Source organism: Diospyros lotus, chromosome 3 (genome assembly GCF_014633365.1).
Source record: "Diospyros lotus cultivar Yz01 chromosome 3, ASM1463336v1, whole genome shotgun sequence".
In the NCBI taxonomy this organism is placed as follows: Eukaryota; Viridiplantae; Streptophyta; class Magnoliopsida; order Ericales; family Ebenaceae; genus Diospyros; species Diospyros lotus.
Window position 1 is genome coordinate 30,524,761 of NC_068340.1, and position 15,328 is coordinate 30,540,088.

Consider the following 15,328-nt stretch of genomic DNA (forward strand, 5'->3'; position numbering starts at 1 on the left):
TGGGAGGAGGTAAGGTATCGGAGGTGGGTTTGGGAGGGGGGCGAAGCTTGGTATTAGAGAGAGAGAGAGAGAGAGATGGGAGGAGGTAGGGAGAAGGAGATGGTGGGGGGTTTAAAATAGTGATAATCAAATATTAAAAATTAGAAAGTTATAATAATTTTAAAATAAAAAATTAAGTGAATTAAACACTTTTAATAGACAATTTTTGTATAAATATTTTTTAGATAATTCAATTACTTAAAATTTATTTTTTTTCTATATAAATTTAATGTTTACAATTAAACGCACCTAAAGTGAGAACATAATTTTTAGTTATACTAGCTAGTGGGATAGGACCTCTAATTTGACTACGTAATTGGTGGTGTGTCAACTATCAAAAGTATGCTAGTTTGGTAAACTGTTTTTTTCAAATAAGTGTTAATTTTGAGATTCTTTTTAAAATAATTATTATTTTGTAAAATATTCAATCAGAAAGTATATGCTAATTCGCAAGATCAAGAGAAAGAAGAAAAGAAAAAGATGATATGTTAGGCTACCCACCAAAGTTGACTAGTTGAGTTGGCGAGAAGGAATATAATATTTTTTTGGACAATGCTAGATGAACAAACTCTTTTACATTTTTGTTGACAACTCGTGTTAAATTACACATCTATTCTCAATTTGCAGAATTATGTTAGATGTAGACTATTTTATACATCTTAGACTACATAAAGAAATATTATGATCAAAATATCCTGTACCTCACGTTTTTTGTCATAATATTTTCTTATGTAGTCTAAAATGTACAAAATGGATGTACCAATAACATTTCTCAATTTACAATTACATTTACGTCCCATGTCTTCTTTCTCATTCTATTTTTCATATAAAACATAAAATTTTATGTATTTTGTAATTATATTATGTATAAATAATTATATATATTTATGTTATTATTTATTTATATTCCTAAAATTAAAAGGTTAAAAATTATTTATAAAATTATACAAAATCATAATATCATATTTCACAAATAAAAAATTGTATGTAAAATTATATAAAATCATAGTATTATATTTTATGCTAGAATAAAAAATTGTACTTAAAAGTATATCAAATCATAATATCATATTTTATAAAAATAAAAAATTATATATAAAATTATAGTATTATATTTTTTTAACACTCTGCCCATTGATTCTCCTTACTCTTTCATTGACATTTGATAATACACTTTGTTACATATCAAGCTTTATTCATTTTTCTCTGTTTGTCCTTTACTAATAACTTGTCATGATGTGGTACCCTTTATTGTTTTTTTTTTTGGTTTCCTCCATTTCTTAACTATATTTGGGGAATGAGAAACCCTATTTGTACTGAAATGCCAATACATAATTAAGTCTCATAGAGAGTAGACTTGGCCAACAATATGATATTTTAATCCCACTCAGCTATAAGCTATAAGTACTCTGGTTCATCAGAAATTATACCAAGCCAAAATAAATCTCTTAGAAAATAGGAAAGATAATCCCTAACATGAGCTTTCTTTATCAATCCTAGGTAATTTGATTTTCATGTAATGTTTTCTAGTTCACATTCATCACGTGCCACTTAATAACATTCAAACATAATTTCTGGACCTACCAACACCTCACTGAGGTATTTCTCACAAAGAAAACGTAGGCATCGTATGCATTTAGATCTCTAAATTTAGTTCAATGTGTAGCTCCTAACTAAAAAAAAAAATTCAAAAATTAGGCATTTGAAATATCAGAGCAACAAATCTCCTTTGCACACATTATATTTCAACTAAATGCCAAATATAATAAGAATGCAAATAGAATGGCGGATCGAGCGAAGATGGCAAGGTTGACGGCGGATCGAGCGAAGGTGGCAAGGGCGAGAGCGATCAAGCGGAGGAGGGAGGGACGAATGGCGTGAGCGGCGATGGTGGGTGTGACGTAGTTTCTGTGAGATTGACGTTGGTAGGGGTGACGATAATACAAGTGATGGTACAAGCAACAGTTGGTGGCAACGATGACGAGAGCAGCTGGAGGGGTGGGGCTTGTGAGTAGGGGTGACCTGTGAGTGGTGACGATGATGCTCGAAGTGGTGGCGAGGCGAGGAGGAGCGACGACTAATGGTGCTCGCGGTGGTGGCAAGTTTGAGAGAGAGTGTGTGGGAGAGATAGTGAAAGAGGGAGAGAGAGAGAGGGGGGAAATAATTTAATTTTTTGGGTTTAATTTATCAAAATTAAAATATTACAATAAATTAAATTTGTTAAAAAAGTTGTTTATGAGAGTTGTTCGTCCAGTATTATTCACGATTTGTTTATGATTAGGAAATGAATCTCTTTAAAGGTGATGTGTCCCTAATACGTATTATTAATATATTTAAACATTTGTTATATCATATAAATTACTAAATTATTGAACATATTCTTTGAAAAATATAAAAATCCCGTTGTTGAACGAACGTGACATATACAATGTGCTTTCTTTTTCAATTTCTAATTTATTAAAAATGATTTATTTTTCTTTCTTGCTTAGCGATGCATCAATTACAATTAGAAGAATGAATATATTATTAAAAAATGAAAAAGAACTAGAAGAATGAATGAATCCTTTGTCAAATCAACATGTTTTGAGATATTTTCTGTAACATTTTCAACTTTTGAAAAAATTATCTTCATATTTTTATAAAAATATTATTAAAATAAGAGTGATATCAACTATTTTGAAGGATGTTTTATGAAAATATTAAATTTTATTTTTTGTCAAATTAATTCCTGAATTTTTAGGAAAAGCCTAAGATTAATTTAATAAAAATAAAAATTAGTAAATGCAAGTGTGATTAATTTATTTAATGTTGTTATTAATAGAAAACATATTGTGGTTAATTTTAAAAATCGAAATTCAATGCAGCTTTGAATAATAAAAGAGTATTAATATTGAATTTATTTTAAAATTGTGAATGTAAAATAATTTTTTAAATAAGTAAATTTTCTTAATTTTTATATCAATGAACACAAATTTCGACTGAATTTTTAATTTTTTGCTTCCGTGGACTTGCTTGAGGGGTAGGGTCGTGTCACCTGCTGCAGTGCACATTTTCTAGCATCTTATTATTTTAACATTTAAAACAAATCATGATGAATTATTTGAAGAAAGTCAACTTATTAGTGAGAAAGAAGGAAAGAAATTAACAAGAAAAGATATTGATATTATATTATATATTTTTATGAACAAAAATTCACGCAATACATTTATTATAATAATATTAATTAATATAGCTGGAGAAACAGTAACCACCCGCTGACACTTAACACTTTATTTAGTTATAATTACAAAACTAAAAAAAGCAAAATTCTAATATATAATAATATATGTAGGTTCCGTTGCTTGGTATGGATGGAGTGGTGGGCGTGATGTCTGACTGTGTCGCTCATCACTAGAAGCACGCAGCATAAGCAAATCGTCTTTGTAACCCAACGGACCCAAATTAATTTCACGGACGGGGACGGCGACACTGAATGCACCTGCGAGTGTGTTTGTCCGCCATTGGAGAAACCCTTTTTCCTTTTCTTCAATACCACTCCACTATTCTTAAATCTCATTCGCCTTCGCCAATCACGTACATTATTCACACACCCCCAGCCCAGCTTGAACCTTAACCTGTCCTCACCCGTCCCTTCAAATTCCAACTTCATTTCGCTTTCCTTCCTCCCAATGTCAGATCCGAGGGAGATCTCGTTCGCCGGAACCTTCGTTTCCAGTGCTTTCGCCGCTTGTTTGGCCGAGGTAATCCGTCCACTGCCGACCTTCAATTTCAGCTTCTGGTTCGGATTTTTGTTTGGATAGTTCAAATTTTGGTTCAATGTGGATTTGAGACGATCTCCTTGTTGGTACTGCCCGGAGCTCCGGAGTGGTGTGTGTGTTTGTTAAGGAAACAGCAGTCGATGTGATCCTCTGCTTTTTCATTTTTGCTTCAAATTGTGTGTATCCCAGTTTGGGAAGTTTTGAAAATATGGGAGGAAGTTTTTGGTGTTTTAATGGGTCATCAGCTATTGCAATTATGGTTTGATTGATTGCTTGATTTGGTCCTTATGACATGACAAAATTGGGAATTTTTATGCCGACACTTTTATTAACTAGCTTCATATCTTGGATTTGCCAAAGAAAAGGTAGAGGAAAGGAAAATGGAAGGAAGAAAATTTCTTATGTTTGATTGGATTTAGGGTAAGGAAAGTGAGATGAAAACTAGTTGGTACATAAAAAGGAAAAACAGATGTGCATTACTCATTTATCTTCTATCTCCACGTGCTCAGGCAGGAAATTCATAATTCAAACAAGAAAAACAACACATCAAGCTAATGCCACCAGATGGGGTGAAATTCATACTTCAAACGTTGCCTTATTTATCGAAAAAAAAAAAAAATTGCCTTAGCTCCTCCCTTAAGTGTTGCCTGACAAGACCCCCTGCCCCTGGTGGCTGCTCCTTTCAACATCCTCAGCGCCCACTCCCCTCCCGCTCCCACAGAAAAATACTGCTAGTAATAATAATAATAATAATAAGGTAAGAAAAGGAAAAATAAACAGAACCATGTGAACCTGCTGAACTGTCACCCCCTGCACTCCTCCAAGCATCAATGATAATGCCAACATGTCTTTTCATATTTGTGATTCTCTGGTCAGGGTATTTCATTTTTGTCCTGAAATTATATTCTTGTCTCAAACAATCACAGAGCTGAGATTTATAGTTGAAGCAAGTGGCTGTAACGTGATTATTTTTCGTAACACTAATGAAAGCCTCTTCTGTGGGTGTTATGTTTTGGTTCATATGGATTGGATCATTTATGTGAACTTGTGCAGCTCTGTACTATTCCTTTAGACACTGCTAAAGTTAGGGTTCAGCTCCAGAAGAAAACTAATATTGAGGAGGGAGCACATGTTCCTAAATACAGGGGTATGTTGGATACTGTTGCTACTATTGCTCGAGAAGAAGGTTTAGAAGCCCTTTGGAAAGGTGTTGTACCTGGATTGCACCGTCAGTTTCTGTATGGAGGCTTAAGGATTGGATTATATGAACCTGTATGTACTGAATTCATCGTCCATGATATCAATTAATATTCATGTCTTCATGGCAATCCATTCTTGTCTCTGTTATTGCATGTTTTACAGGTCAAGGCCTTTTTTGTTGGCAGTGAATATGTTGGAGATGTTTCTTTGTTCCAGAAGATAGTTGCTGCTCTGATTACTGGTGGGTGCTTTGAGTGACTACCCTGCTGTGAATTGTTTCTGTAAAATGCTGTTTTTGTTTTTTATGTGCAGAATAGAGCTCACCACTAGCATGGACCTCTTCACTGGCTGCATCTATAGTGCAGATTTCAAAAGTAATTGTTTCGTCATTTTTTCTCAGGTGCACTAGCAATTGTAGTGGCTAATCCAACTGATCTTGTGAAAGTTCGACTTCAAGCTGAAGGTAATTTGCTTCCTGGAGTACCCAGGCGCTATTCTGGAGCCTTGAATGCTTATTACACCATAATAAAGCAGGTATATAATTTAACAGCATTTGGCTCAGTTTGTTTTTTTCCATATCTGTAACTAACAAGAGAAAAAGTAGGAAGGACTGGCAGCTTTATGGACAGGGCTCGGGCCTAACATTGCACGAAATGCTATTATAAATGCTGCAGAACTAGCTAGCTATGCCCAAGTGAAAGAGGTAATATTTTGACATGGTTATCATTTTTGACTTTAATGCCTAATATGTTTCCATTGTACTGGTTCTATTCTAATTTGTTTCTACTGTGCAGACAATTTTGAAAATTCCAGGGTTCACAGACACTATTTTTACCCAACTGCTTGCTGGGTTAGGAGCAGGATTCTTTGCAGTCTGTATCGGTTCTCCTGTTGATGTGGTGAGCTTTTCTTTTCACTCCCTACTCCCTACTACTTGCTAATTGATTAAGCTTGCTGTAGTTGCTTTTATTGTTTTCTATTAGCGTCAGGCTTCAAACATACATTCAATATAGAAATTGCCATATTGTTCTATAGGTTTTGAAAAGTTCTAAAGTCATAAAAGTAGAAGTTTGTGGCTTCAAACAACAACATTTCCAAGCCTCAATCCTGCTAGCCACTAGATGGGTTCAGCTACATGAATTCTAGCTTTCTAGTCGTTTCTATGCATAGTCATATTTTCTGTAAGGGTGCCATTATTACCCATATCATGTTTTAAGTGTTTTCCACCTTCTTTTTGGTCTATCTCTAACTCTTTTGCTGTAAACTTCTTCTATTTTATCATGTTTCACAGGTGCTTCTGTTGGCCCTCTTTTCACATGTTTAGACCATTTTTATTGCATCTTGTGCATCTTATTAATAAGTGTTACTCCAATCTTATTATGTATCTTTTCTTTTATGACCACTCTTCCACCTTAACTTCCTCATTTTAGTTATGCTCATATTTTGCACATATTGGAATTTAATTGCTCAACATTTTGAGCTATATGCAAAACATGATGTCATAGCCATCCAATAAACCTTTCCTTTTGGCTTTAAAAGGGTTTTTACAATCACATAAAATGCTAAACTTACTTCTCCATTTTAACTACCCTACAGTGAGTAAATGACTAGCATTCTCAATAGTCTCCCTTTCTTTTTTAACAATTAAGCCTAGATACTTGCAAATATTTTTTTGGAATAATTTCATTTTCCAAACTTCACCAAAAAATTGTCCACACTTCTATATTTAATATATATATTTGATTTCAACTTGCTCAACTTGAAACAATAGACTTGAATCATTTAGATTCTATTGTATTTCTCCATAATTTAAGCTTAGTAGTGAAACTATGTGATTTTGAGCAAAAATTTGAGTGCATCTTGATTTGTATTTGTAGCTAAGTTGCATATTGCCTCATGTGTTCCAATGGTATACACAATTGAGCTCTCACTCCTCAGAAGCATTGTCTGAAGTTTTTTTATTTGTAACCCTCTATTTGATTTCATATTCTGATCACACGTGTACTTAGAGATCATAAATGAAGACAACCCACCATGTTTTATGCTCTACCTTGTCTACCTAGAGGAACCACTGTGCAGCGGATTATTTATATCCCTATTTAGGATTTTGAACAGCGCATCTTAACTATAAAAGAATTAGCATTTGAAAATAAAGGGTTTTAATCTTCTTTTATTGTTTATATTTTAAATGTTTTGAGTGCAATTTCGTGTGACAGAAATTAAAGTTTATTACTTAAACCTTTGGCTTCATTAGGGAGATAAACATTATTTGCTCGCAGACAATCTAGCTGTTAATTTATCTAACCAATTTTATGGGGGGAATACCATAGGTGTTGTAAACTAAAGATGGCATGAGGATGTCAATTTGAGTGAAGGTCATTAAGTGCATTATTGTGAAGATCATGAGATTCATTATACCTTCCTATGTTTTACAACCATTATAAAATTTTCACTAGTTACTGTATCTTCTTTGGTGACTGGATTATATTCTGTATGTGAAAATTTCATTCAAGTTATGTAGATAAATTTGTTGGAGGTTCTAATGGATGGGCTATTAACTCAATGTCAGCTTACATTGCTGGTTTTTATGTTTAGGTTAAATCTAGAATGATGGGGGATTCTATCTATAAAAGCACCTTTGATTGTTTTATCAGAACTTTGAAGACTGAGGTAAAATTTAATTTTCTCCATCTTTTTTATTTTTTAGTACTTTGTTGGTATACCATGTTAGTATTAGCCTCTGGTAACTTGGTCAGGGTGGAAAGGGTGGACAACTTTTTTCAATTGCATTTGGTGGTAGAAATTATTTCTAGTGTTTCCATTGTTTGATTCTTTACCAATATGGTGCCTTAATTCCTTCTATATGGACAACATTAGCTAACTTCTCATTTGCATTGCTAATGTCTGGTCAAAACAGTTGAAAACAGATATTTAAACATGAGTTGTTTTTATTTATATTCAAACTTTTCTTTTTCTATGTTCCAAGTTACATTAATTTGTTGTTAGTCACTTGAGGGGGCAATGAGCTTGGGCTTTTGAATGGGAAAAATACAGATTTAAATTGTCATCCTGCAAATCGGTTCAGAATTTTGTGTGTGCTTTTTCCTTTTCCAGACTCCAGTCCACTCTTACTGGAATCCCATATCCATTTCCTAAACCCTAAGATCCTATGTTTTCTCTGGTGTATTTTATTCCCTTCCTTGGAAGCTAATTATGAGTTAGATATACCAGTGACTCTCCGATACTGTTTCTGTTTCTTGTTGTCCTCTAATTGAAATTGAGTTTCACTTGGCTCTTGACATACTGGTAAGAGAATATTCTGTCAGATTAGCTCCTTTGTCCTAGGAGTGCTGCCTAATAGATTTAATTTTAAATGATAAGGTAGGTGTTTGTTGGGGAGATACCAGCATGGAACCTATGGTTACCATCTTGTAACATGTGCTACTTGATATTTAGCAGGGACCCCTCGCCTTCTACAAGGGATTCCTTCCAAATTTTGGTCGCCTTGGAATGTGGAATGCGATCATGTTTCTAACTCTGGAGCAAGTAAGGTTTCTGTACTCTTTTAGTGTTTTGGAACATGTTCTCCAGCATGAAATTTGAGGCAGTTATTGCATACTGAATTAATGTCAAGAATTAATTTAGAGGTTAATGACGACATATCAAGCCTCAATATCACTAGGTGAGGTCGGCTTACATGACTTTTAGCTTGCCAATCGTTACAGACATAAAATAGAGATTGCTAAAGCTAATTTTTTTATAATAGATCTTGACCAAACTTCTTATGAAGTGAATTTTGCATTGAGAAACTGCTTATACTTTTAAGTATAACTTAGTTTTTCATATTAGTTCTTGGACAGTGTAAGAGCAATTCGAGAAGATTGGTGAGTTAGAATCCATGTAGCCGACCCTACCTAGTGATATTAAGGCTTGACATGTCGTTTGATGTCTGCATGGTAATTTGAACACCGGCTGAAATTCATTTGGCATGGGGCCTAGGGTCTAGGGATGAGAAATTTGCCAAATGGAGAAACAAGATGAACTTAATAATGCTTGATTCATCTTTAACCATTCTGTGGCTGTAATAGAAATGGTAATTTCTCACCCTCTGTGAACCTTGAAGAATGATAGAGAAAGTCCAATCCCAAAATTAAAATTGCACAAATCCAGGAATAGCCACTTTTACAGGGCTAGCTCTTGAAAGAAACAACATCCATTTTCATAACTAGGAATATCTGGGAAAGTATGCAAACCTTGCTTATTTTTTTTTTGGGGGGGGGGGGGGGGGGGGGGGCACAAAACACCCACAGTCTGCTTAACCAAGAGGCTACTGGAGGGAAGAAAAAAAGAAGAGAATGTAGATCTTTACTAATTTTAAACAGAGATGAAAAATGATTTGAGGGAGAAGTGAAGCAACTCATGAATAAATTGTGAAGCAAAGATGGCGAGGACCAGGAAGTGCTGATCTCTAGAAACATAGTCAAACTCCAGATTGACAATCTATTCTCTTTGTGACTTTCCAAGTGACTGAATGGTTTGTTTCAACCTGAGAATGCTTGTATATGAAAAACAAAGAGGCAACAAAATATGTGTGAAATATAGGATTTATAAAAGGCATTTCCAGTCTTTAACTTGACACAATAAGAAGACTTCTGAACCCTTCCTGTAGTGTAAGTCTGGATCAAGTGATGAACTCTTCCCATTGCTGGGATCCCGAATTCAGTTTCTTGCATTGGAATGGATGGGATGTGTTAAGCTATACTTTCCATTCTTTGAATTTGGGGCTTGCTTCCAGGGATTCGGATTTTTCTTTCCTGTGCCTATATCGTACCTGCAGAATATAGGGATGTGGAATTTGATTGAAAGGACAAAGGAGTCAAAGCACATGCATTAATACTTGTGAGGGCATAGATTGCTATTAGTTTCAAGTTTCAATCAGGTGATCTCATAATTGTTGTTTCGGTTCCCTGACCAGTTTGCATTCTCTCTTTGCCCACAATTAAATTGTCCTGATGAATCTATGGATAACAATGAAACTTTGGTTCTTCCTTTGTGTCCGTACATCTCGAATTGTTTATGGTCATGCTAACAGTTGCATTTTTGCTTGTAATGACAGTCTTTCTTCTCTCCCTGACAGGCCAAGAAATTCTTTGTAACCGTGGATTAAATAAGATGGCTTAGTTGATCAAATTTGGCGGCGCGCAGACAGCAGCTTGTGTTTCTACCAACCCACAAGATATTATTTGCAGGAATGGTCGGTTAATTCGGCAGAGTTATGTTTTTATTGTTCTACAGTTGGAAGTTGGAACTGGACTTGAGACATTTCATATCATTGAGAAAATAAATGAGGTATTATTTTTCTTACGGGTACTTATGTTCACATTACTTGTAAAACATTAGATTGCGTTTTTTTTATTTTTTTATTTTAAGTTTTGAATTTATTTTTATTTTTTATTTTAATAATCTATTTTTAAAAAATAAAAAAATACGTTTTTTTTTGTCATTTTACAAAATTATTTCTTAAAACAAAAAGTTAGAAAATGCGTTCTATTTAAAATTTTAAAAATAATTGTTTAATAATATTTTATTAAATAAATAAATTAAGTTAAAAAAAATAACAAGTGCGATAATATGATTATAAATAAAAAGTATTAAAATAAAAATTAAAAATATAAATTAATATTATATAATGTGATTATAAATGATATAATGAAAATGTATTTATTTTAAAATTAAATTTTAAGAAAAATTATTTTATAATATTTTATTTCATAAATTTAATTATTAAATGATAAAATTAACTTTTTTAATAAAATTTTATTATTAAAATAAAATAATAAATTTAATTAATAAATTATTGACATTTGAGTGTTAATTTATATTAAATATTATTATGTAATATACTTAATAATATTTATCTTATATTTTTAATTATAATATAAATATATTATATTTTTTAATTTTTAAATAAATATATAAATTTATTTTTAAATTTTAAAAATAAATATTTTTCCTTCTTTTCTTTTTTAGAGTCAAAACATGAAAAAGAGATTGTGTTTTCATGTTTTGGATTTAAAGATTATTTGGTTGAAAATAATTAAAATAAAATTTTATTATTTTAAGTTTTTTTTTATAATTTTTTTTCTTATTTTTAAAAATGACAATATAAATATATTTCGATTATTTTAAAAAATTAAAAATTAAAAATTAAAAATTATCTGAGAACAATAAAGCGTACGCAACTTTAGTAACCCTAGCTCCACCATGCTACCACAACTTTTCATACCCACCCGACTCGGCCACGTTTTATGTGCTAGGTAAAACGTAGACCCTAGCCTTGATAATTGACCCGTTTCCAAGTTTGAATCCAGGAGTCACTGGATAACCCACGACCTGACCCGCTCCGCCACGCCCGCTCAGAAATCTAATAACGCTTTCCATGTACTGCGGATTATACTTGGCGCCCCGAGTAGCTTCAAAGTGGCTCGGCGGTAGATCCAGAGAGAAAGCCAACAAATGGAGCATCCACACCGCCTTCGCCAACCCTACGAACTCGCCGTAGAAGGGACTCCGTGGGTGGTTTCCCACGACCACCTGGCGGCGCTGCTCCAAGTCTCCGAACAGAGATTCCTCCATCTTGGGGTGGACGATGGCGAGGTACTTGTTAGAGCAAAACTTGCTAAAGTGGGAGGTGGTGGGTAGGACTTGGAGGAGCTCGATGGGGTCAATGGCCTCCATTTCTTGATACTGGGCGAAGAATTGGTAGCGGAGCTGGTCCGGGTGGAGGAAGTAGGAGAGATTGTCGCTGATGTAGAAGGTTTCGTGGTGGAAGCCTTGGAAGATTTTGCGGCTCACGTGGGATTCTAAGGCGTACTTGGCGTGGTTAGCTCCGATGACGGCAGCGTCTGTCTGGATAGGAATGGCGGCGTTGGTGGCAGATTCAATGGATCTGACGACCGCCCCCATGTCCCAGTTGGCAGCGTGCATGAGTGAGAGAAGTTGTTTCGTGAAGGACTTGGATGCATCTATCACCATGGCCATTGTGGCTTCGAATAGCTCGGGTGTTGGTGTGGCCGCCATTGTCATGGTGGCCTTGAATAGCTCCGGCGCCGGCGCAACTGCAATAATGAAAAGCATAGTTGGAGAGGTAAGCCACGAATCAAGAAAAAGATCCGAGTGTATATATAAGTATAAATCAGTAAAAAAATATGCATATTTTAAATCGGTAAAACCAAATAAACTAGTCTGTTTTATTTATTTTTTATTTCTTTAAAAGTACTAAATATCTCCTGACTTTTTAAAGATTTCTTTTGCCATAAAAGAATAATATTAACTTTTTAAAATATAAATTTATTATATTTGATATGTGAATTTTCGAACCAATGGTTTGAGCAAGAAACCACCAATTCAACCCATAAATCAACCGATACCTTAAATCGATTTGATGGATATGGCGATTCAATCTTGATAACTAGATTAAAAAAAAAAAAAATACCTGAAGCGTAATGGCGATTGACTTTTCGCCAAGAATGATCAGACCTTCCCTTGACGGCTGCCCACAACTCCGCTCTCAGCTTCTCAACCCCAGCTTCCTCGGCCTTGACCAGCCTCTTGAGGTCCTCCACCGCCGCCTTCCTTAACCTCGCAGCCATCCCCTTTCGCCTCCCAAACCTCTCCCTCAACTCCCCCAGTCGCCTCAACTCCGCCACCACTGCCATGTCCGCGCACATCATCTTGTCCTCGTCCCACGGGCAGTGTGCCTCCTGCATGCTCGCATATGCCCTCCTCATCGCTGAAATCGCCTCAAACACTTCCCCTATCAATATCTCCATTTCTATGTCTGTCTCCCGGTTTTCTCCCTCGTCGGTTCTGTACTTGTCGTCTTCGGAGTCGTATACAGGTTGTGGTTGGGTCAAGCAGGAGCCGGTGACCCGTTGGATCAAGTTAGTGAAACTCGAAACTTTGCTGCTTGTCTTCTTCGCCTTGGCACATATGTCGTGGTGGCTGTCGGATCGGAATGACAACCCTGGTTTCTTCGGCGCGGAATCGCCGTTGAATAGAATGCCGGTCGAGAAGTTTTGCCGGTTGGGCTCTTCTGTTTTTGCATGGATTTGGCTTTTCTTCTTTCTTAAAAGAAAAACAAAGTTAAAACGTGTCAATGTTTTCATTTTAATTAGAGGGAGAAGCGACCGAAAGTATATTTTCTCTAACCAATGCTTGAATTTACGACTTACTTTATATTTGTGAGGTGGTATTACTCACTACTTAAATTTTTTTTGGGTTCATGAATTTCCAAAATATGATCAACCAATACTATCGAGAAATAATCTTTAAATCCAATCAAATTCAACAGATTACAGAAATAAAAAAAACATTTTATAAATATGAACTGAACCATGCAAATACAAAACTGCAGAAAATGGAAAAAGAAAACCCAGCGGTTATCATCTTAACAGTGCCTTCTGTACAAAAATTCTGTAAAAATGAGTTACTCGCAAGACTAATTACTGAAAGAAGTGCATCTAAACATGCTTAATTTGAAGTGTACGTGGACAACATTTACCTCGAATTGTCACCTCGAAAGGATCGAAACAGCATGGAAGCTAACATGGCTCGGGATTATATGTATGTATATATAAAATGATCGAAGGAATATTCAGAATGCTAAGCTAGATGGCCACAGTAGTGTCTTCCAGAGGGCTCTACTTATATAGATGTTGGAGGGCAATGCCCAGAGTTAAAAAGGGTAAAATCTGAGCCCCAAAGAAGACAAAAGCAAGGCTCTCATTTGTGCCTAACGCATATGAATCATTGAGTGAATGATTTTCCTGGCTCTAGGTTTGTGTAAGCAGCGAGTATGAGAAAAGTATGGCCACCCACCATTTCCATTTTTCCCACTTGGAAGAAACCAGGCAAAGATGAGCCCCTTCTCCCTGTACTTTTTTTGTTGCTTCTTCGCCAAAGTCTTCACTTTTAAAAACTATATCATAATTATGATTCACACGACAAGATTCACTTCTACAGATTTTTTTTCAGAATGATGTGACTGTAATCTTTTCTATGTGATATTGTAGAATTTTTATACGAAATAATATCATAATTATGATTGACACGACAATATTTTTGTTAGTTTTACCGGCATAAATATTTCTATTAACTAGAATATCATTACATAATATTATTTCTTAAAAATTTTGTAAGAGTGTTTTGTATCATGCAATGTACATTACCCTTTTTATTGCACAATACACTCTTTTGTTATATAAAAGACTATATTCAAGTTATATAAAATTTTCTTTAAGCTTTTATATTAAAAAATTAAAAATATTGGCAGAATTAATAATGCGATTGTGACACTCTTGGTGTGATTACTATTAAAATTGATTGAGCATGGCAGTTTTATAAAGACTAAGTTCGTGGAATGGCAAGAAGAGTCCACTACCATTGGTTCTACGTACCTAAAGTTTCTCCTAACGAAAATGATATGATTAACTCTTGTGGGGTGATTTCTTGTGAGTACTATGCATTATGTCTCCTATCTGATGCGTCGTCGTGTACCGTGATTAATCTCTTTCATATGCGTAAAATAATATGTGAGGATCCTTAAAATGAGGGACTTTACCTTTTGCAGACAAAATGATATGATTAAAGAATTTATATATATAATGTACATTGCTACATATATAAGAAAATGGGGTGGGGGGTGGGGTGGGGATAAGTGACAGTAACGTTTTTATAGAGATTAGTAGGCCTTGTGGGATGGGAAGAGGAGGGGTACCAAATGGCTGCATCCTGCATGGCATACGTACGTTTGGTATAAACAAGAATCTAGCTAGCTGTAATCATATATAGTAGAGGGATATTACAGACAGGACATGGAGACCCGTTTTGAGGAAGATCATGCATGTGGGCTGTGCAGTGGATGATGAGTGGATTTTCCACGGTGAATGAATCTGGGCATCGACAGGCAATCGATTCCAAAGTGTGCGTACGTACTTCAAGGCTGAATATGAATGAATTAGTATCTATCTATCGCTTCAATTTCCCCGAACAACTCCCATCTGCTTGTCGTTTTCCTACTCCCCTCTCGCTCCTCCAGATTCTTCCTCCAGCTTAGCCTAGGAATTAGGATAGAGCTGCGCGCAAACCCGGCCGTCCACCTGACCTCGCCGATTGCAAACCTCGGCTGTCAGACCAAGTACGAGGATTCTCTTTTACTCCTCGTGCCAATTATTTGATTCGACAAGGGAGCATCCCCAGTCCTGTATATACCAATTTGCCTAAACTGCTGGGACTAGGATCCAGTGTGAGAGAACTCAGAAACAACCATG

The 15,328-nt window shown here is 35.1% G+C and overlaps 2 protein-coding genes across 4 annotated transcripts; one reads left to right on the plus strand and one right to left on the minus strand.

Annotated features, from left to right (window-relative positions):
* The first annotated feature begins 3,403 nt into the window (after positions 1-3,403).
* LOC127798452 (mitochondrial uncoupling protein 1-like) lies at positions 3,404-10,373 on the plus strand. Of its 3 annotated transcripts, none has more exons than XM_052332023.1 (9): positions 3,404-3,779; positions 4,851-5,069; positions 5,160-5,238; positions 5,398-5,531; positions 5,602-5,700; positions 5,792-5,896; positions 7,593-7,667; positions 8,454-8,543; positions 10,135-10,373. In XM_052332023.1, the coding sequence occupies exons 1-9, from the start codon at positions 3,708-3,710 to the stop codon at positions 10,162-10,164; spliced, it is 903 nt and encodes a 300-aa protein (XP_052187983.1). In that variant the 5' UTR covers positions 3,404-3,707; the 3' UTR covers positions 10,165-10,373. The 3 variants fall into 3 exon arrangements, with proteins under 3 accessions (XP_052187983.1, XP_052187985.1, XP_052187984.1); XM_052332025.1 differs by having other exon boundaries at positions 4,943-5,069; XM_052332024.1 differs by having other exon boundaries at positions 8,457-8,543; positions 10,135-10,372.
* Positions 10,374-11,221: 848 nt separating this feature from the next.
* On the minus strand, positions 11,222-13,887 carry LOC127797995 (protein GRAVITROPIC IN THE LIGHT 1-like). The gene is made up of 3 exons (XM_052331259.1): positions 13,561-13,887; positions 12,493-13,124; positions 11,222-12,115 (listed from the first exon to the last, which is right to left on the minus strand). Exons 1-3 carry the CDS (start codon positions 13,605-13,607, stop codon positions 11,304-11,306), a joined length of 1,491 nt encoding a protein of 496 aa, XP_052187219.1. The 5' UTR covers positions 13,608-13,887; the 3' UTR covers positions 11,222-11,303.
* Between the last annotated feature and the right edge of the window lie 1,441 nt (positions 13,888-15,328).